The 23,255-nt window shown below is 46.1% G+C and overlaps 1 protein-coding gene across 1 annotated transcript in view; it reads left to right on the top strand.

The window, feature by feature from the left end:
* The window catches only part of CORO1C (coronin 1C), an 88,733-nt gene that overhangs the window by 56,203 nt on the left and 9,275 nt on the right, over positions 1-23,255 (top strand). Inside the window, exons 3-4 of the mRNA XM_027864347.1 lie at positions 9,748-9,870; positions 21,105-21,234. Coding sequence (XP_027720148.1) covers positions 9,748-9,870; positions 21,105-21,234 — 253 coding nt within the window. The remainder of the gene's footprint in view (positions 1-9,747; positions 9,871-21,104; positions 21,235-23,255) is intronic.

Genomic DNA, 23,255 nt, shown 5'->3' with positions numbered 1-23,255 from the left:
TCCTGGTTGTGAGGAGACTGAGGCCCTAGCAGGTGGCGAATGGCAGAAACGACCACTGACCCAGCAGGAGGCTGGGGCTTGGGGTGCAGACTCTCGTGAGGCCGGCCGGGCTTTCCAGGAGCCAGCAGCCCTCTCCTTGGCATCTGGGCCAAGTTGTAGGTGTTACCACATCTGGGGAGCTTTCTTCCCCTCCCTTCCAATTCCAAAGTAAAGCCCAGCTCCTCATTCCTGCTACGTTTGGTATCATGTCTTACTTCTCTTTGAGGGCTGTGTCTGTGCCTCCGTATTTATATAACTCCTGCCACTTTGCATGTAGCTGGGCTTGTTAAGGTCACCATCTCTAAGAAAGTTGCTGAATGAAGTTTGGGTATTTTCTTTTTGGTTTCTGGATTTTCGAGAACTTTGAACACCAAGGACATGGCTCCAGGTCCATGGAAAGGTTTCTGTCCCTTGTGGTTTCCTCTGCTCTGTCAGCAGGGACTGTCCCTTCCTAGTGCTCAGCGTGGTGCTTTGCACACAGCAAGTGCTTAATAAATGCCTTTTTGTTCACTTGCATCTTCCTGTCTTTTTAGCTGCCTGTATTCAAGAGCTGTGGTCATTGTGCTGGGGATCTGGAAAGGACGGCAGATTGGGCCCCCCCCCAACACACTCTGTCACACACTCGTACAAGAAGGCAGCTGCCCATGATCTCACAGGTGCAGCTAGTAACAGAGCCCAGGCTAGGCCTCTCTCTCCCCTGGCTGAGCAGCTGTGCTGTTTGTGCCGGAGGTGCTGCATGATCCGATCCCCCCTGAGATCAGGTTGCCGCACACCATCCAGGCCACTGGATCCCTCTGATACTTTTTACAAGCCAGTGTTGCTGACCTTATTTCCATTCAGTCTTGAACTTCTTGTAGGCACTTTCTTGACTGGGGGCCATATGTGCTTTCTTCCCTTCCTTTTTCAGTGGAGTGTCTGTGCAGTAAAGGCTTGAAATTAAAAACGGGACTATCTTAAAGAAGCTGCTTTTTTCAATGAGTGTGATTTTTAGCTTAAGAAGTAAAGTTGAACCTGGCCTGTAGATTGCCGCCTTGCCTGCTATCATCTGTCACAATGCTGCTGTAGAGGGTGTTTGCACCTTAGGTAGCAGCTGGCTCAGAGCACCTTGGAGGGCCTTGGACAGATTATGTAATGCGATTGCTGCGTGGAATCAGGATTTGAACGGTCTTCTCTTCTGTACTTTCATGTGGAAAATCAGCTCAGGCTCCCATTCCAGTCATTTCAGTTGGTTGTCTCCTAAAAACAACACTGGTCTTGTAGGGTTCTTAGCCCTTTCCTTTTTAGGTCAGTTGTAAATACAGGGCTGAGAGAGGCTGAAGTCATTTGACTCCTATAATTGTTTTATCTCCCAGGAGTCTTTACATAAACCTGCATGTTGAAAGCACTTTGATCAGTGGAAATACATTTCTGAGAATAATCTGGAGGCTGTATCTCAGCTTCTTTGTTACCAAACTTGCTTACTGTACGTTTTCAGCAGGGAGGGAGCCCTGTGTCTGAGTCCACTGCCATGGGGCTCGGCAAGAGGGGATGAGCGTCTGAACTAAATAAGGTGGTACTTGTGTGAGGTGAGGGAAGGGGTCGGACAGAGAGACTGTGAGAGGGAAAATGGCAGAGATCTGGTAACTGAGCGGATGAACTAGGGGCTGAGGATAGTGCTGAGGCTGCAAACTGGGAGACTGAAATAATGGCGGTGCCTTCAACAGTCACTGGTAAGTTTAGCAGAGAAATATATTTGGGGGAAAATGAGTTCTATTTTGACATAATCCGGGTTTGAGGTGTCTCCAAGTAATCCAGTTCGAACATGCAGTAGTTGGTGATGCAGGACTGGGGTGAGGAAAGACTTGGCCTGAGAGAAAGTAAAGAGAATGGAGAGGAAGCCCTCCAACAAGCCTGAGGGACCAGCCATGGAGATCCAGGAGCAGTCAGATAGAGAGGAGAACCAGGAGAGGACAGTGCCAGGAAAAGCCCAAGGAGTCCAGGAGGAAAGGTGGTCAGAAGTCAGATGCAGTAGATGCAGGTCATGAGAGCTCATCCCAATCCAACTCTAAGTCTTATAGATGAAAGTCATTTGCCCAAGATCCTACAGTAGCAGGGGAATGACAGCGTTCAGGCCTTCCAGTCCCAGTAGTGGTCTCCTTCCTCGGCTATAATACACGGAAAGTGTTTTGCAAACATAAAGGACTGTGAATAAGAGTTATTATTGTTTGGGGAAAGGGACCATAGAAAGTCCCACGGCCCCACATCTTACTAGAGGCCTGGATATCTTTCCTTGGTTAACTCACACCTGTTCCCCTCCTCCTGTTAATTGCCAAAGCACTGGGACAAATGCTGAGGTCTAAACTGGAACTGACCATCTAAATCAGGCTGTAAAAGGAAGAAAACTCTCTCTTGCCCCCGAGGGTTGGAGAAAAGGCCCAGGAAATGGGGAGTAAAAAAGGATTGGGAGCTAGCCATCTGAAACACAGAAAGTTCGTGGTTAGAAAAAAGAATATTCGGAGAACAGTTGCTTCCTCTGGCTGTGATGTCCTCATAAATTCTGAAAACAAATGAAATGGGAAAAGGAGTATTATATTGCACAAGAAAAACTGTTTCCGCTGTTTGTTGATGTAAAGATTTCAAAAGCAAGTGGAGAAAAAAAATAGACGTAATAAGGGTTTGAAATGCAAATGAAATATGCCTAGAGTCTTTGATAGAATAATTGATCTGATCATTCCTCCCCAATCTCCCCAAGGAAGGAAGGGTCCCCACAAAAAATAGCAGCTGTACCTCATATTTCTATGGCACTTTATGGTTTTACAGAAGCAACTTTACATGTGGCATTCTTAATGGAGCACCTGTTCTGCAAATAAGGAAACTGAGGCACAAAATGGCCACAGAGCCAATAATGACAATGATACCCACTTACATATCTGTAATGCTTGAATCACCCCTTCAAGGCAGATGACATCATGCAAGTGTAAGGACAGGCTTGAGACTTGGAAGGAAAGTGAGAGTGCCCTCCTGGAGCCAGCTCCAGATCAAGAATCCCATAACCTGTGTCTTAGACCCTCATTCTGCTGCTTTCTACCTATGATACTTTTTCCAAATTTCTCCTTTTTAGGGCTCAAGTTTCCTAATCTATAAAATGAAGGGGGTAGAGTAAGATTCTTCTCAGCACTAAGCCTGGTGACTCCCATTTTACAGATGTTGAAACTGAGGGTCCAACAAGTCTGGTACTCTTTCCTTTACACTCTTTACAATACTACCTCTCTCTAATAAATTACCTGGTTCAAGTCAGGATCTGAAGGTCCTAATTCGATGCAAAATGTTCTGTTGCCCAACTTGGCCCTCTCTATCATACCAGGTTTCATTTCATTAAGTCAAAAATGGGCATTAAAAGGCAGAATTGGGCAAATCAGCTGCTTAAGACTCCCTCAAGATACAGGAAACACCTCTATATGAGCATAACCTAAGTATACCAGCATTTCTAGGATACAGATACGTGGCTGGCTCTAAGGAAACAACACATCTCACATGGTGACCGTGACAAATTCTTGTTTATCCCCCAGTAACTACCAAGGCATCCATGGCTAATTCTCAAGATTCCAAAGGGCTGCCCTCTGAAACAGCCACTGGCACATGTTGGGAGAACTATATATCACTTACCTGAAACCTCTACATGGCTAAACACAGCAAGTAGAAAATAGGATTTAGTTCATAAGGAATATTTCTGGAGTGCCTGACAAAGAGTTTTAGAATTTTTTCCCAGTAAAAAGTAACTTTTTTTAGAGTCATTTATGTACAGGGTAATTTCATTTTCATTCCAAACCAATCTATTTTATTTTATTGCAAAAGCATTCCTTAAATTGCTGCATCATCTTCATCATCATCACCACCACCATCACCAGCATGACAATACCGCCAGCTAGGATTTATAGCACTTTCTTTTTGCAAAGTGCTTTTCGTGTTATGTCATGTGACCATCAGAATCACCTGGTAGGTGCAATTTTATCATCCCCATTTTACAAATGTGGAAACCGAGGCTGAGAGAAGTTAAATGCCTTGCTCAGTATCACACAGCTAGTAAGGTGTCTGAGGCAGGACTTTAACTCAGCTCTTCCTGACTCCACATCTGGTGCCACCTAGCAGTCTAGAGGTGATGATTTTCCCATGTTAAATATCAATAACAATGATTGTGATGGCTCACTTCTACCAAGTGCTTTACTCCAGCTTTCCCACAATTCTGTCAAAGGTGCTTGATAGCAGCCAAAGAAGCCAGAGGCTCCCAGAGCTTCAGTGACTTGCCCAAGGCCACCCAGCTGTTAAGCGGCAGAGCCAGAAATGGACCTGCAGCCTTGGGACTCAGACACAGGGCTCCCTTCCTGCTGAAAATATACAGTAAGCAAGTTTGGTAACAAAGAGGCTGAGATACAGCCTCCAGATTATTCTCAGAAATGTATATGCCTAAAGTCTCCTCCCACTCCAGGCTATCCAAAGTGTTTTTTCTTAATCATGGAACTGACGGTAACACTCTCAGTGCACTCCAGTGGCTTCCTGTAACCTCTAGGATGAAATAAAAACTTGGGCCTCGAAAGCCCTTTGCAGCCTGGCCCCTCCCCTCTCCCCTCCCAGCCCCTCCTTCCCACACTCCATCTTCTCTCTGTACTTTTGCCACGGCTGCCCCCTATACCAGGATTCCCAGGCTTCCTTTACAGTGCATCTCCAGCCTCATCCTTTATACAGAGCACCCTGCCCAACTGCTTCTGCCTTCCCTCACTAATGTCCTGGTGGTTATCTTGTATTTATTTTGGATATTCTCATATACCTTGTCTCCCCCTCGAGAATATAACTTCCTCAAGGGCAATGATTATTTCTTTCTTTGTATTTGTACGCCAAATGCCTGGCACAGAGTAAGCTCTTACCATATGTTTGCTGATTGATTGACCTTGGTGACCCCTTTCCATTCCCTTGATTTTCTGATTCTAATCTTGGAACCTTGTCAGGTAGTTTGTATAGGTATTGTCCCCATTTACAGATGAGAAATAAAGTCCTTAGCTACACAATTAGAGACACAGACAGAACTAGCACCCATGTCTCCTGACACTAGCACCCAATGCTCCTCCTGTGGTGTAACTGTTTCAAACAAACGATTTGGGAGAGAAGTGACTGATTTTGAAACAGAGTTGTCATCCAGCTACGTATGGTGGCAGCTCCCAGGGTGGGGAGGCTTAGGGATCTCTGTGGTATTTGGAGAGCCCCAGGGAGCTGGGGCCTCCAGGTTGTTGGAAGGCAAGCTTCTTCTCTTCTGTTGTAGTGGGAAGTGGCGAGGGTCAGAGCAGTGGATCAGGGGCCCCTGCATTTCCAGCCAGCTCAGAGAGGGAGACACAGGATTTTTCCTCCTATTAAAATCATAGAATTGCTATTTGTGTTCATTTCTAAAAGAGAACACCTGGATTCTTTAAAAAGTCATTCATTCATGCTACATTTATTTAAGAAAACAGTTTGGTGAGATATTCTTGTTTTTGCGATTCCCCAGAGCTAATTTTTACCTAATGATAGGTTCCCTTGTAATTCCAGTGGCTTCATCCTTGTACTGGTCACTTGGCCTTTCCCTGTGTCCAGAGGCCACAGCTATGGGTATGGTCATCCAGAACAAACCTGCCTCTGGGCTATGAGCTGGCAAGAAGCCTCTGACTTTACTGGCCAGAGAGTTGGTCGTGCTGCTTCTGCTGCTTTGAAAAAGGCTCCGAACTGGATGGACTTGAGATTCGAGCACCATTTCAGCAGAGAGAGTCATCATTTTCCTCTGTTGAGCCTGAAAGCCCAAGCTTGACTGTTTTCTGTCTAAATAGAGGTGTCCAAATATAAAATTGCTCATTTGCCCCCCCAAAAAAAAGAAAGAAAGGAGGAAACCCAGCATCATTTGGTAGTTTAATTATCTATTTTTCTTTTCTATCTATTATTCAAAGGCCCTAAAGTCTTGACTCTACATCGAGTACCATGTTAGATACTGGAAAATAAAGGCGGATGGATGCAGGTGGGGCTGGCCCTTGTGTAGATTTCCTGGTTGGGAGAGAAACTGCTAAAGAACAGCGCCCAGAAATGGCCAGTCAGGCTCAGATGATTGAAGGGGAGAGAAGGAAAGGATCACTGTGGAGTAAGGTGGGCTGTGGATGGCTGCATGGAGGCTCCTTGAGAGATCTGTGGTTTAGTGATGGAGCGGCTTCTGCTGCTATTGCTAGTCTGGCGGTGGCCCCAGTTGGCCTAGGCAGGGCTCAGCCTTCTCTATTCCTAAGGTGGTGGAGGATGCGTTGTTTTCTCGAGGAAATATGATATGAGGCCCAGTCCCTTCCATTGGAAAGCTAGTGTACAGTTGAAGTCGGTAAGTGTCTCTCAAGAGAATGCTGCTGCTGAACATGTTTTGAAAGGTGAGGATTATCAGTATTGATTTTGCACCACTAAAGAGTGCCTGCCCTCACTTTGTGCTTTCAGGTTTGTCTTAAATAGGATTGAGGATTGGAAGGGATGGAGAGATCGGCCAAGCCAGGGCAGCCACTTGATGTTTTAGGAAGTTTAATACCTTGCTCAAGGACTCAACAGAACTGAAATGTGTTGGAATCCAGGGCTTTCCAACACACCTGCCCTTCTGGTAGTTGGAAGAATAAGGGAAGTGGTCTGAAGCTAACTGAATTTCACATTTAATTGTGAAATGTTCTGTTTGAGAGTCAGCTGCTTGTCATGGAAAGATCACACTGGCTTGTGGGAGTCAGGAGGCCCTAGCCCTCGTTTTGTTCCTCTGTGAATCGAGGGCTTGTGGGAGATGACTCCTCTTCCTGCTCCAGTATTCTGTAGATATGTGAGTGTTTTAGGAACATGCATGTCATGCTTCTGCTTTGGAAACTTTCCAAGCACCCTTTTTAAGTTGATTCTATATATTATGTTGCTTTTGTAACTTTAAAGATACATTGATTAGATTAGAGAGGGGGAGGGGTAAATAGAAGTTTTACTGTAATTAAAGTTTTAGAAATTTTATCAGTCCTAGTCTCCAACAATTCTACTTGGTTCAAAAGCACTTGTAATGTTAGAAGAAGCCATTGTGACTAAGGGCCCCTTTTTTTTCTCTTCTGAATTTAAAAACTCATTGTCCTGTTTCATGGTTCATTAACTAGACTTGACAATAAATACGCAAGTTCAGGATGCATTTCCCAAACAGGAAGTAGATAGGCTAGCTGGGCCTGGTCTTTGCCTTTTTGAGTTAGACTATCTTCTTTTCTCACACACCCTATTCAAATTTACATTCCCAATTACTCCACCTATCCCATGTATCTGGCTAGGAAGGGAGAGCTTTAAGGAGATCAGGAGTTAGCCTTTAAGGTAGTTAGAATAAATTGTGCTTGAACATCTCTTGGCCTAAAAGTGTGGCTGGTTGTAGACTTCTTTTAAGATGCAAGTAATTGCAGGGAGTATTGTGTCATTGACTTAGATACATGTGAATTCATTGGCTACGTTTTTCGGTAGTGCTGAAGGTAGAATTTGGGGAAGGGTGTGAGTGGGGAGGAGGAGGGAGAAAGAATGGGAGGCTTAGAAGCCTAACCGGCCAATAGGCCTAGACCCCAGTCTCTTGTGGCCAGAAGAGTCTGGGCTTGGACGGGTTAGTTTTTCAAGAGTCGAGGCAAGGCTATCCTCTGGGATAGTGTTGGGAAGAAAGAAGAGAAAGATTTGCTTGGTTTTTACTGTAGTTGTCTGGGGTGAAAGGCTTGATAGCACTCTTCATTCCTGTTGATTTATACTAGATTATAGCTTCTGTATCCCTCACCCCCACTCCTCTCCCCCTTTAATGCCTGGTATTGATTCTTATAGTTTGATTTTTCTCCTAAGGGCCCATCATTAATCTTCATAAATAAGTATAAATATCAGTGCTTTTGGGAAGCTAATGATTTGTTTTGCTTCCAAATTCTTTTGTAATTAAGACACTGGGAGTATCCTTTCTCTACTCAATTTTGTATTGGATCTTGCAAATTGCCAGTATTATTAACTATTATGCTATTTACAGAGTCAAAAGAAAAAAAAAAGAAAATGTGAGGTATTATAGAGTTTTGATAAATTGCAGAGAAGGAAAGCCTCATTTTGATACATTACCATCTAGTTGGAAAATGGAGTATCATGTTTGCAAAAGATAATCTGACTAGAAGTTGGTTTTTTTTTTTTTTTAAAGGCATTTGGGGTTAAATGACTTGCCCAGGGTCACACAGCTAGTAAGTGTCAAGTGTTTGGTCTGAGGCCGATTTGAACTCAGGTCCTCCTGACTTCAGGGCCTGTGCTCTATCCACTGTGCCCACCTAGCTGCCCCTAGAAGTTGGTCATTTAAAATATGTTGCTGGCTGCCTTTAGAAATGAGTATTGTTACCTCCTCCATAATGATCTTTCAGGGACCTTGGTATGTAGGGTACACAAGGAAGAACCTCGACTGATCTTACCTATTTTAAAATGGATAGAATTAGCTGTTTTAGTCGTAAGACTGCTTCTCTTAATATATGTCAGACTTAAAACAGGAACGCTGGCTTCAGGGGACAAGTTGCCTTTGAGGTGCATGCAAATGGTGATGCTTCTCTATTGGGTACATGAGCTCGTTTCAGTCTGGATGAGATTTGACAGCAGGTAACGGAGGACATCTGAAGTACAGCACTTGGTCCGTCTAATTGGCGTTTCTGCTGGTTGAGTTAGAAAAATAGAACTAGACACTTTTCTTGCACTACTTTTCACTCCTAATTGAAGCGTGGTTTTGTCTGTTTTTAAATAGCTTCAGTTGTACTTGTCCAGGCAAAAAGGGACATCAGTTTCCAGAATCTTTCAAAATAAAGTATAATCTGTTGCAGATGATGCTTTACGATTAGATGATTTCAGAACTTGTTAAATATTGGACTCAGAAAAGTAGTTGTTATCAATAATTTAGGTAAAGGCGTAGAATGGTCTGCTCATCAGATTTTCCCGTCTGGGTTGAGTGGGGAGGTTGGGGCAGGGGAGTACGTTGACAATCCATGGGGCAGCAGCTGGCTCTGCCTCCCAAAGGACTTAGGGGGCTTTGACAGCAGTTCTTTTTGGTGTTAGAACCTCTTTCCTGTCTAAAAATGATTGAAGTTTGTTGAGGACTTTAGTTATAAGATAGATTATAAGATAGAACTCCTCTATGGGTTATAATCCATTGATGTTTTATTGTTGCTATTTTAAATAAAGGATGTACTTGGAATTTGTAGTTTAGATTTCTTGAGCTGTTGCCGTTGTTAGCCATTATTGTGTGAGACAGTTTGATTTAATGGCAGCTGCGGTCTGATGTGGACTCTGAGGACTTGGTTGGTCATCCGTCATTGCAAAATGGGGCTCCCCTCTCCCTTTTTTGGAACTACTGTCCCTGGAGTAAAAACTCTGGGGACAGCACTTAGTGTCTGTTGCAGCATCTGCTTTTTATTATGTCTTCATTGGAGGTCTTAGGAACTGAGGACTTTGTGAGAATCATAATGGTTTCTAGTACTGGGAGTTGGAAGTACTCACCTGTGCTTTAGATATTTGCCATATCTAAACAGTATCAAGTATCTTCTCTCCTCCCCACCCCAGTTTATCCCTTTAATTGTAGTGTTACACATTTGGGAAGGGGGAGGGGTAGGTGTGTGTAAAGGTAATCCAAAATAAATCAAAGGTGTCTGTAATATGTTGTTCTCTCTTTTGCCATAGACTGGTAGAATCGACAAATCCTACCCTACAGTATGTGGCCACACAGGACCCGTGCTCGACATCGACTGGTGTCCACACAACGACCAGGTCATTGCCAGTGGTTCAGAGGATTGCACAGTGATGGTGAGTGTGAAAACCAAGTCTGGAATGTTTGCCTGCCTTTGGACGTCCATTGGTGCCCACCCTGGAGGCCTCTGAAGTGGGCACCTTAACTTGCACTGCGTATTTCCTTTGAGTTGAAACAACCACCATATTTTATTTCATTATAACTTTGAGTAATGCAAATCCAGATATGTATGTGCAAACCACTGTATGGGGATCGTCATTGTCACAGATCATCTGTGGCTGGAAGAAAAAATTGGCCTCATGCATCTTTGGTTCAGATAGCCCCAAGAAATAAGAAGGAAGAGTACGGAGATGTTATCTCAGAGTTTCATTTACTGTAAGGGATGATTCAAAGATTGTTGTGCAGGGAAAAGAAAAGGACCGTATTTCCTTCAACAAATCAGACAAACTTTTATTAAAGGACCTACTGTGTACAAGACACTGTCCTAAGCACAGGGGTATGAAACGGAATCTGCCCTTGAGAAATTTAGATTCTGTCGCTAACAAAACTTAGTGTGTGTTCTTATGTACTATCTTGTGGGTGTTGTCTGTTATATTTGAAGGGCTTTGCATAAATTTTTTAAAGATCTACTTTACTTTTCTCTTTCTAAAACCCTTTACGTGGGTCCTTAAAGTCAGGGTGCTGGTGACTTGAGAAAGGGTAGAGGTTAGACTAGATAGAGACAATCAGTGCCCAAGTTGGGCCGAGCTGAAATTCAGCCCAAACTGACTAATGTGGGTGAAGGCTGATTTCCTAGCCCGACCCCCCTCCTCAAAATGGGTTGTGGATTTGGGAACGTAAATAGAAGAGGAAAGGCAAATGCTGTGGTGGTGTGGTGGTGGTAGGAAGGACAGAAGGCCTGAATTAGAAAGTCATGGCAGGTGATACCCACTTGCTATGGGACCCAGGGACCATTTTCTCAGGACTGGATGGCATTCAATCATCCTTTCCCAAAATATAGTGTATTTCACACAGTATGACAAAGGTTCTGCAAGAATATGTTGATGCTATTGATATTTTTCTTTCTGAAATCATAGCTTGTAGGACTTAGATCTGAAAAGGGCCTTTCGAAACCATCTAGTTCCCCTGCATGGTTGTGCAGAGGAGGGAACCTGGGACCAAAGATGTGGAGGGTCCGAATGGAGGCCTTCTCACTTCACAATCAACTTGTTTAATGTGAAAATACTTACTTGGTAAAGCAGACTTGCATTGTGAAAATTTAAAAAAAAATCTCTGGTTCCCGATTTCCCCAATTCCCATAGAGGCATAGAATTTGAAGAGCTGGGAGGGGTCTAAGAGATGACCTAGTCCAACTTGCTTATTTTGCAAGTGAGAGACTGAAGCTCAGAGAGGTACCCATGACTAGTATCAGACACCTGGCTGGTGGCCAGGTCCCCTTATTCCTGGGCTTCTGGTATTTGGCACTATGTGCTTCATCATTTCTTATTCTGTGCAAAAGCTAAATAAAAATTTCTCATCTTTCCCCTACTTTTTTCCTAAAGGTATCTTATGCCCCCAGGCTTCCTGGAGGTGTGTGTACATATAGATTCTAGCAATATATTTCAAGCCACCCAGGGCTCTCTGCTACACTAGGTTGCCTGGTCTGTGATTCCAAGACTCTTACTTGGTTGCCTGTCATCCCTCTTCCATTTTGCAAGCTACTTACAGGTTTGCTTTAATTTTAAAAAATGCTTGTTAGAATCATTTGGAAGAGGTGGTAACAGATAAAGAACCCAGAAAGCTGTCATAGGAAGAACTGGGAGTGAGGGCATGCGTGTGTCATAGGGACTTGGAGTGAGGAAGCCCTTCCTGTGTTCTCATCTTGCCTCTGACGCTGCAGCCTAGTGGGCTCTGACCTCAGGCATTTTCCACATATATCCAATGGAGATCTCAGTCCTCAGAGTGCTCACTCGAGTGCCCCATGGTGTTGTCGACAGGTCCACACATGAACCACACCCAAAACGTGGTGGAGAAGTCACCTTCTCCTCCACTTGGTGTGTACAGACCCACACTTCCTCGTCGTTCAGTGGGCCTCGTTGGGTGAAATCTAGTTGGGACACAGACAGAGGAGTTCTTTCCATCTTTCTACATGGAGCATTTCCAGGATGACTCCGCCTGTAGTGAGGGTGTGCTGGCCAAGGCTGCTGCTCACCCGAAAACTGCTTCTGTTTTACACGGGACGTTCAAGGCAGGGTTCTGCTGGCTGCAGAAGAGGCTTGTGAAGAGATGGGAGGTCAGATAGAGCCAGTCAGTGCCTGAGCTGGGCCAAGCTGGGCCAAGCTGAAAGAGAAATTCCACCCTGCGGATGTTGGTGAGGGCCTCCGTCCCCCAGTGGAGATTGTACAGTTCAGAGTTTAGCTTGTTCATTTGATTTTTGAGGAATTCTTAATTTTTTGTTTTGTTTTGTTTTTAGCCCTTTCACTAAATTCTCTAACTTTAATTACTTACAAGTCATATGCAATCACTGCTGTAACCATGAAAAAGAAACTTTGTTGCTTAATATTGGAAATGAATACATTTTAAAATGAAGTACTTAAATGTTTCTTGACTGCCCCTCAGAAATCTAGAATTCCGCAAGAGGAGGCCCTGGATTTGCCATTTGGGTTTCTTTAAGCCTTCTAAAAATGTGCTTTTTAGCATTGTTTTAATTAAATGCAAAAACAAGTGATCACTTTGTAGTAGTGTCTCTCAGTCAAAAAGGCATTTACTAAACACCTGCTATGTGCCAAGCAGGCAGCTAGATGGCACAGTGGATAGAATGCTGGACGTGGAGTCAGGAAGACCTGCCAGCCTCAGACACTGACGAGCTGTGTGACCCTGGGCAAGTCTCTTGACCCTTCTTGCCTCAGTTTCCTCATCTGTCTGAGGACAGAGAGAGCTGTCTGAGCTGGAGAAGGAAATGGCAAACCATTCTAGTATCTCTGCCAAGAAAACCCCAAATGGGGTCATGGCAAGTAGGACGTGACTGAAAAATGACTGTGCCAGGCCCTGAACTAAGTACTAGGGATATGAAGAAAGCAAAAGACAATCTGGTGTTTACAGCAGACAAGTTGTGGTCTGACAAGGAGGCTCGTGAGCGCCATCTAACGAATGTCTTTTGACTTGAAGCAGCGACAGTACATGCTCTTGGTGAATTCTAGCAGCCAGAAAGGACTATGACCTCCCTGGCAATGGTGGTCGTAACAGTCCCCCCATTAAAGCCCTGCCTTGCCACCTCATGGGACTCGGAGTCGACCCAGGGCTATCAAAGGATCCCCTGGAATCCGAGCTCAGGCCATTCTCGTCTAGTCCCCACGGCACCCCCCCCTCCCCCCCACACACCTGGCCTGGGGATGGCCTGCATTCTTCTCTCGGGTCTTGGAAAGTTTGGAGAGGCACATTCCCTTATACACTCAAGTATTTGTTAATAAGTCACATGAATGTAGGACGTTACTGTTGATAAAAGGCTTTCCTTACATTTTTAGAGGGTTTTAAAGTTTGCTTGGCTCTTTCTTCACAATACAAGCCTGTGAAGTAGACAGGGCAAGGAGATCCTTGGTAAGTGTGAGAGCAGTTTCAGTAGATGGACGGGAAACCAGACTTCAGAGAGTTCAGAAGAGTGAGAGGAATGACTATTGTAGACAGCCTTCTCAAGGAATTTGGTCATGAAAGGGAGAAGAGATAGAGAATGGAGGTGGGGTTGGGGAGCTGCATCAGCGGATCAAAGGAAGGTTGTTTAGGAATCGGGCAGACAAGGGTGTGTTTGTAGTCTGGAGGAGACTGAAGATTAATGAGAGGGCATGTCAATGATAGAATCGGGGATCGTCTGCTAGAATTGGATCTCAGTGATTGGCTGGTTTTTTTTCTGTGAACTATGAGGCACTGCTTCTTGAGAGGAGCTGGAGGATTATGGGCCTTCGGAGAAAGGATGAAAACAGTGGAAAAGCTGCAGTGATTGGGAGACTGAATGGATTAAAGAGGGGGGCGGAAAAGGGATTGCCTGCTAGCAGTGAGAGCCCACTTGTGAGTCTGTGACATAAATTTGCAGCATAGCCAATTATCAGTTTCCTCATTTTTCTTTAGCTCCATTCAGTAGCCCACAAAAGGAGCAAAATCAGCAGATGGTGGGAATCATCCAAGGTTGAGACATGGCCAATTATTATTTGATTTCTATACTTTTCCCACAGCTGTCCTCTCAGTCAGTTTCCTCCTCCCAACCAGAGATACTTAGAATAGTGGAAAGAAAGGATTCTGGAATTCTGGAGGCCTGGATGTTAATCCTGTCGCATCCTCTGTCCTTTTGACCTTGAGCACATCACTGCCCCTCTCTGGGCCTCAGCTTCCTCATCTGTAAAATGAGGGTTAGAGTAGTTGATGGCTTTCAGCTTATCTTTGACTTCCCAAATTCAGAGATTTGGACCCACTCTTTAGAGGAAGAAATCTTTTGTTTAATTTAGGAATGCACTGACTTCTCTTCACACTTTGAAGAAAGGTTATGAAGTTAGTGGTTTCAATAGGGGAGTGGACTGATCTGCAGCTGCTACAAGATGGCACATGTTTGGTTGTTCATTACTGCTCCAGTGGAGCCCACTCTTTCTAGATTTCTCCTTGGTTTCTCTTTCTTTATATTTTAGTCCTTTTTTGGAAGGGTGGCTCGCGGGGTTAGTATGAAATCCAATGACACGTTCACAACAGGTAATTTTTTTGGGAAAGGTTTAGAGAGGAAACCAGAGTCTGTGTACAAAGAGGAAATCAGACTCTGTGTGTGTGCGCGTGTGAGAGAGAGAGAGAAGGGGGAGTGGATCTGAATGGTTTTGAAAAACGTAGCCATTGAGCCAATCATGCTTAAAAATTTCTTGAGGATCAGCCTGGAGAAGCCTTTCATGTTTTCTTGTTGCTACTATTGCTTTGAGTAGTTTTCTCCTCATTGATTCCTCTGATCCTGATGGATGAAGATGTGATAATAAACCACCCACCATGTCTCTCGAAACATCTTAGAGTCATCTTTTTTCCCAAAATGGAAGTTGATTTTTAAAAAATGGATTTATTCTCTGATTTCTTTCTTCCAGCTCCCTGTTCTGCCACATTTTTTTTTAAGATGGCTGGATGGGATGTGGACGCAGGTCAGTGACTGACATAAAGCTCGGACAGACCCACATAGTGATCATAGCCATGACTTTGACCTCATTTACACTCTCCTCAGATTACCAGGGCTAATTAACTTGGGCATCACTAAACTAGAGCAGACAGAAGCTTCTGGACTTGAGCAGGAATGAGATGTATTCCATAGTAAAGACTCAAAATACTGTGTTTGAAGTTGGAGCCAAGTGAGGAAGGAAATCCTCAATGTGCTTGGTGCCCAACCCAAAGGTGGAAGAGCGAAAAATGAAGGCCTGCTCTCGGTGTTCTTTTGACTGTATAAGGCTTGTTGTTTGATTTGTGTGTGCCTGGGCCCCCTAGGAGACAGGCAAACAGAATATCAGATTCCTGTCTTCGAGGAGTTACAATCTAATATATATAACGAGACAATAATGAATGACAAATTTCAAAATTTAAATTTCATATAGGATAGGGACTGGGCTTGTGATTTCATTGGTGTGTGGTCACTAAGCATTTTTATTTATTTATTTTTTTCACTAAGCATTTATTAAGTGCCTACTGTGTACCAGGTACATGGAAGGAGGGGGAATCAGCAAAACTACACACGGTCTGTTTGGTTTTCACATTTTTAGATAGAGTAAAATTTTTATTTAAAAAATGTAAAAGCCACAGCTCGCTGGTCCCTGGTATTTCCCATTTTCTCCGTAATTGAGCAGCCTTGGATCTTTGAGAGGTTGCCCAGGGTTCCATGGCCACTGTGTCTTCAACGTGGTACTTGAAGAAGCCAGCCCTTCCAGATTCTCTGATAGGCCGCCTCTCTGAGGCATCAGGCTTAGGCCTTGAAGCGCTAATAAATATTCATTGAGCTTGTGACACAGCGGGTAGAACGCTGGACTCACCAGCAGGAAGACAGGTTTGCTCTCCTTCCTTCTGCCTTGGTTTCTTTATCTGCTGTAGTACTTGTTGAGAGTCTCGAGCAAGATAGTAGCCTTTAAGGCTGGTATGGAAGTGTCAGTTGCTGATGATTACTATTGAAGTCTTTCCCATGGGCTCAGCCAGATCCTCCCAGTCTAAAAAGGCTTCAGGTATGTGTCACTTGACCGGAGTCACCCACCAGGGCCTGGATGTCAAGGAGTTGGGATCTGTCGGTGGGGAGGGGTCTTTCACCCAAAGGATACTTCACAAATCTTTGAGCACTTATAGTGATAACTTAGATCACCGTGACTTTGTAGCTGACAATATGCTTTCCTTACCAAGCACGTGGCTTATTGTCCCCATTTAAAAGGTAAGGAAACAAGCCCAGAGCCATGACTTGCCCTGTCCATGGTCAGCATGAGTGGTGAGATTGCGCCTTGTACTTGGCCCAAGGCTGGGTGTTATGTTTTCTATTGTCCCATGGAGGCTGTGGGTTCGAGGCTCTGCAGTGAGGACAAAGATGAAAAAGCCAAGGCCTCCATCATGAAGGAGGGATTGCTCTATGTTTTAGGGGTTGTATTCAGCAAATTCTAGAGTTTTCTCCCCCGTGATTTCCCTGTTAGCTCTTTTTCTACTATTTCTGTCTGAACTATAAGCACATGTTTGAAAAATGTAACTCATATTAAGTACTGATTTCTAGAAAGCCCCAGGAGCCAGCCCAGCCTGGTTAGGTTTGAGCACAGGGAAGGAGAGGCAGATGAATATGGGCAGGGGGACCGTGGCAGCCAGGGGAGGCATGGTGGCTGTCACCAGTGGGGACAGACTGATTCCATGGCCCTTCGGATCCTGGGAGAACAGCGAAGCTGGTGGCTCCTTGCCTGCCTTGCTGTGGTTGTCTTTCCACAAAGCCAGCCGCCTTCCAGCCAAGGGCTGAGCATCAGGCCCCTCCATCCTCCTGCACAGGTTGGTTCTAAAGGGTTTTGATGCTGTACAAGGCGGTTTGTTTTTTTCATCAATTCTTTGTGCCTTCTTGCAGCTTCTCCATAGACAAGCTTAGCTTTTCATACCACACACAACTTTGGAAGAGAAGTCAGTCTTCCAGAGATTAGGCCCTAAGTCCTCAAGCAGCTTTAGCACTGAGGCATCCAAAAGCCAAACTCATCATGAGTACCTCCACCCCCACCCCCCCAAGGGAATTGACCACCTCCCTGTGTTTGATGTTATGCTTTGTCAGATCAGCTGCCAGGCCCCCTGTTCCCCTTGGGGACAGAGAGGAAGGGACAGGCATGCACCTAGACGTCCTCCCAAAGAGGAGGCTTTGGATGGTTCAAGGAGGAAAGCTGAGGCGAGGGACTCTGAGACGGTGTCATCAGTGAGGTGACTGCTGAGATCTCCTTGAGAGGATGGGAAGGGGTCCTTGGGGAGGGGGGAAGAGCCTGCTCTGGGCAGAGCAAGCCAAGCCTCATTGGGACCTCATTGTGTGTCAGGTTCTCGTGGGCAGCTAGGTGGCTCAGTGTATAGAGTGCTAGGCCTGGAGTGAGGAAGACCTGAATTCAAATCCAGCCCCAGACACTGGCTGTGTGATCCTGGACAAGTCACTTAGCCCTATTTGCCTCATTTTCCTCATCTCTCAAATGAGCTGGAGAAGGAAATGGCAAACCACTCCAGGAGTTCTCCCTAGAAAATCTCAAATGGGATCATGAAGAGTCAGATAGGATTGAACAGCATATATTGTAGCAGCCAGGAAATGGAGGTTTGATCCGGGAAGCAAGTCACTGAGGTATATGGTGGGTTGAAATATAGGATGATCAATTGACGTGCCCTTTCCAGAAGGATGGCACTAACTGACTTGATGGGGGAGGGAGGGTATGTAGCAGATGGGGTGGGCCACCTGTGTGGGGGGCTTTTTGGATGTGTTCTGGTGTCTAGGCCCTGTCAGTGCTCATCAGGTGGACTAGTGGCCAATCAGCTGGACTGGGGAGCTGCAAGGTTGAGCCCCATAGGGACTGGGCCCTGGATTCTGTGCCTGGACTGTGGGCCCAGGGTGCTGAACTCTGCTCTTCTGGGGGAGGATCGCTCATGTAAGGTAGGCCTTCCTAACCCTCTCTGTGACATGAACCTGTTGGATAGTCTGCTGAAGCCTGTGAATCTCTTCTGAGAAGAGTGTATAAAATAAAATGCGTACGATTACAAGGGAAATCAGTTATATTGAAATGCTGTTATCAGAGAAGCGATTATAAAAAGGTCTAGACCCCAGGTTAAGAACCTGACTTTACAAAGAACTTGAAATTCTCTAAGTTGATCCTTAAAATCTTCTGGGTCAAGGGATTATTTTTAAAGTAAACCACAATTATTTTGAACCAAAAAGGGACTTTTACTTTGCCTCGGGCTTTCAGTATGGGCTTGAAATGAAAGTCCTTTCACTTCCTACTTTTGTGTCCCTGGGCCAGGGCCTTTGCTTCCAGACATGCACCTTGGGAATCCCCAGTCCCATTTTTCTGGCTTTTGTGCGTTTGTACAGTGAGCGTGCTGCCCGCAGAGCTGTTAGCCCAGACCTGGAGAGCTCCGCTTTGTGTGTGTAGCTCTGCTGCCACCTGGAGGGGACGGGGCGCCATGGCGAGGCTGACATCGGAGCCAGCTTTGTCTAGTGGTTCATGTTGCAGAGATGCTTCCCGTTTACTCATGGGAAACATGTTTCATGACTGCCCCGGTCCTGGCTCGATGCTTTGATAAAATAGCCTTGTTGTTCAGTCATCTTCAGTCGTGTCTGACTCTTCGTGACCCCATTGGGGGTTTTCTTGGCAGAGATACTGGCGTGCTTTGCCATTGCTTTCTCCAGCTCATTTTATAGATGAGGAAACTGAGGCAGACAAGATGAAGTGACTTGCCCAGGGTCACACAGCTAGTAAGTGTCTGAGGCCAGATTTGAACTCAGGAAGAGGGGTCTTCCTGCCTCCGGGCCTAGAGTTCTGTCTGCTCTGCCACCTAGTTGCCTATACATTTGTTTTCTTCCATACTTCACCCTCATCTACAGAAGAGCCCTATGACAAGTCTCATGGGACAGTGCCCCCCAAGCAAGGATCTTGCTCAGAGCCTTGTGCACAACAAATAGCCTGCTTTTTTTCAAGGCCTCTGTGTCTGTAGGTACTCTGACCCTCATGAAACAGTGGCCTCATATTGAGCAGAGCGCACACTAAAGCATTCCAGGAGATCACGACAGGCTCGACAGAAGAACACGCACCTTTAAGGTCATGAGATCGTCACCCCACGCTGTCCCACAGGACAAACGTTCTTTCCATTTTTCAGACAAGGAAACACTCTCAGAGGTGCGGCGCCTTGGCCAGGGTTACACTGCTAATAAGCATCTGGCAAAGAATTTGAACTCATGGCTTCCAACCCTCAGAAGGCACTGCTCTTTACTGCCTTTTGAGTAAGAGCAAGCCCAGGGTTGGGAACCAGAAGACCCACCTCTACATTGGTGGCCTCAGGCGCTTGAGTTTTCTGAAACTCCCTCAATGGTTCATCCACTAAGTAAGAGGCAGCTCTGGCATTGTGTGACAGGTCAGTACAGAGGAGGCTGCACCAGGAAATAGCTGGCATGAGCAGAGGCCAAGCTTGAATGCAACATGCTGCAGGGGCTGCCTGGCCTAGAGGAGGGGGACGAGGTGGCCGTGGCAGAGGCACCCAGCCCCTCGAGGGACGCGCTCTTTTCCAGGAAGCCGTTTCTCTTAGTAAATTTCCTGGAGGGGAAGAGAGGGAGAGGTCAAAGGGAACCATGTTTGTTCTTGGAAAGGAGTGACGAGAAGCCACACTCAGGGTCACAGATGGCAAGTGGGGCCTGTTTTGCAGCATAGCTACAATGTAGCTGTAAAAATGAGGACTATCAGATTAACTCTCGGCTTTTCCCACACTTTAGAGTGAGGGACTTTTTAGTTTAATGTTCATGAGACAGTAGTAGCTCCAGAAGGGACCTCTAGAGCGCCTCCCATCTGAATTCCTATCTACACCTGTCTACAGACAAGGCCGCCATCGGTTTGGAACAAGCCTTAGTTATCAGCAGGGTCTTCCTTGAGTCTACACGAAGTTGTTGTGCCACTTAGAACCTGTTTCTTTTTTTATCCCCTGCAGGCCACAAAATCTGAGATCAGTAGGCTTGGAAGGGTGAGGTGAAGAAAACGTAGGCCAGAGAAGGATGACGGCTTGCTCACTGGCTGAGTGACTGACAGATCTAGGCCTGAAACCCCGGTTCTTGTGGCCTTGTGGAAAATGACAGGTCCTCTTTCTGCTCCTCTATGGACTCCTGGAGCTTCATTGTGGTAGCAATGACCTTGTGGTCTTGCAGACTGGGCCCGCCTAGCAGCGAGTCTAGAAGACCTTCCCCAGTCCAGTCTGTCCATTCAGTCAGCTAGGGTTTATTAGGCCTCTCCTGGTGCTCGGTTGAACTCATTTATTAAGTACCTTAGGGAGTATATATTCTCTTGAGGGCTTCAGGGCTTTCTCTTCTGGCACCAGGCTGGCTGCGTGATGATTGACTTTCTCAGCCACAGAAGCTCATAAAGAGCCCCCACCAACTAAGGCGTCAATAGGGACGGTCACGTGTATCAGTGGAAGGGAGACTCCAGCTCAGGAAATCCTGGAGAAGTCAAGTATCAGATTGTAAGCTCCTTGAGAGCAGGGACTGGATTTTTCTCATTTGTATCCCTGGCACACTTTGAACTGAACTGAAGTATAAAGTAACCATACAAACACTAGTGGTCGCTGTATAATAATTTTTTGGCTTTTTTTTTTTAACCACAGTTTTGTATTCTTGTTGCTTAATATTGATGAAGGATGCACAGTGTTACTTAGAAGTGTGCTATTATGCCAGCCACAGGGGATTTGGACCCTGTCCTCTGTAGCGTCCAGCCCTAGCTCCTTTTCAGGAGAACATGCCCTGTTTTCTTTTAGTGCAGTGTTTATCTGTTGTCTTCTCTCCACCATTTCCCGGGGCCTCCAGATGCGGAGCCCTTAGCTGAGCACAATGCCCTCGGGTGATTGCCTGAGCAGTGGTAAATGAAGCAAGAAGAGGCCTGGGTGCTTTATGGGCCACATGCTAGTGGAGGCATTCCAGTACTGTGGTGAATTTAAAAAAAAAAATAACCTCACCATATTGCTGCCCTCCTGATGTGCTCCGCTTGTGCTGAGAAGGAGGCTCAGGGGAGCCTCATTGGCAGTAGATGGCGTTCTGAGTGTTTCTCTTCCTCTTTTCCTTGCACAGGTCTGGCAGATCCCAGAAAACGGACTCACTCTTTCCCTGACTGAACCCGTGGTGATTTTGGAAGGCCATTCCAAGAGAGTGGGCATAGTGGCGTGGCATCCGACTGCACGCAACGTTCTGCTCAGCGCAGGTATGCGCGGCTCTCCTGGCTGCCCTTGCTGAAGGCCTCCTCTGGCAGTTCTCCCCTTCCGGCCTGGGCCCTCCTTGTTGGCTTTTGTCTTTTGGTTGGTCCTCCCTGTCCAGACCTCTAGTCCAGGGTGGTGCATTACCATTCTCCGGGCCACCCAGACCGTGTCTCTTCTTCCGTCATTGCTAAAGCAGGAGGCTGCACGGAGCTGAGGTTTGTGGCCAAGAGAAATTTGTCTCCCGATGGCTCCCCTTCCTGTCTGCAGGCCTGTATTCAGAACCTTTCCAGCTTAGGGGAGCGTGCTGCCTCTCCTACGGACACAGCCTAGTAATCTGCAGGCACTTCCAGTCCACCCATGAGGCATCGGAGGAGGAAGAAATGCCTGTTGATCACGACACTCAGGAACTCTGCACCCCGTGTAGTACGGGTAGTGTGGGCCTGAGAGAGGCAAAAAAGCCCCTGCCCCCAAAGAGCCCTGAATCTGGAGGGGAGCTTACCTCCTCTCAGGGGAGGCAGCTGGTACATCTCTCAGTAGACACAGAGGGGATGCAAAGCACCTCAATACAAGGAAGTTTGGGAGAGAAGGAGGGCGTGAGAAGGTGGGGAGCGGAGGGGACTTACAGGGGCATCAGGAGAGCTTTATGTAGAAAGTTGTATTCAAGATGAATTTTTTTTTTTAAATTTGGTGAAGCAGGTGGGATTAAGTGACTTGCCCAGGAAGTGTCAAGTGTGTGGCTAGATTTGAACTCAGGTCCTCCTGACTCCAGGGCTGGTGCTCTATCCACTGCACCACTTAGCCTCCCCTGAGATGCATCTTGAAGAAAGACAGGGATTCTGGGAGGTGGGAGTGAGGAGAGAGGGCCTGCAGCCTGAAGGGCAGCTATTCTAACTTGGGAGGGGCTGCTTTTCGGGGGTACCCAGGCCTCGATGAGAATGCCACAGTGTCAGGTGGTAGACCTGAGTTCTCCTCCAAGTGCAGCACGCTGCAAGGTTGACATAACGTTTGTACTTTTAAAATGCTGAGACTGATGTAAGAAATGAGGGGTGAGGCAGTGTCTGTTTAATTGAGAGTGTTCTTTCCCAGTGAGGCTCCTGTGTCCGTGCCTGCTGCCCCATGGGTCTGCTTTTGTGCCACCACCCCTTTGTGTGTGCCCTCAGTGATTCCCTAATCTCTTACACGAACTTTTGTTTGAATATTTTTTGAGATCTTGGGGGAAAATAGCGTAGGAGAAAAGTATATTCTCACCAGTAAGAAACAGAATAATTGCTAACATTTATATATAACTTCCTCTGTGCCAAGCACTCTGCTAAACCCTTTACAAACATCATCTCATTTAATCCTTACGGCATCCCTGGGAGGTAGGTGCTATTGTTATAGATGTAGATTTTATAGATGAGGAAACTGAGGCCAAACAGATGAAGTGACTTTCCCCAGGGTCACACAGCTAGCAAGTGTCTGAGGCCACATTTGAACTTGGGCCTTCCTGACTCCAGGTCCGGTGCTCTATCTGCTGAATCGCCTAGCTGCCCCTGACCTTACAGGGAAGCCCAGTTGAATTCTCTTTAAGGTTCTCTTTAGCACTGAACCTTGGAGATTTGCTCTTACTTAGATGGACAATCAGGGCTGAGCAGGCAGTGACACCCAGAGTTCCTTTTTTCCCAATCTTGTATGGTGCTTTTCTGTTCTTTTCAGGTTTTACATTATGTTGCTCAACCTTTTTTGAGAAAGACACTAAAAAAAACATTGAGATATGAAATGCAGAGTTCATGGTGAAGTCTTGGAGCCCTTCCTGGGCTTGGCCCAGACACCTGGTCTTAAAAGAAGAGAGAGAATTCCAGAGGTGGGACTCCCTCCTGGCCACTGCCCTGTCCTTAGTGGCCATTCAGGTCAGACAGCGGCCGGGAGCAGATGGGCGAGCGTTGGTCTGATGGGCAGCAGAAGCCCCTGGGCAGCTCTCAGGCCCATCCTTGGACTCCGGCCTCTTTGTCCATTAGGCCTTTAGGCTCAGGGCCCAGTGGAATGC

This window comes from Vombatus ursinus, unplaced genomic scaffold (genome assembly GCF_900497805.2).
Source record: "Vombatus ursinus unplaced genomic scaffold, bare-nosed wombat genome assembly UNPS02001287.1, whole genome shotgun sequence".
In the NCBI taxonomy this organism is placed as follows: domain Eukaryota; kingdom Metazoa; phylum Chordata; class Mammalia; order Diprotodontia; family Vombatidae; genus Vombatus; species Vombatus ursinus.
This window is presented reverse-complemented; position numbering and strand designations above follow the sequence as displayed.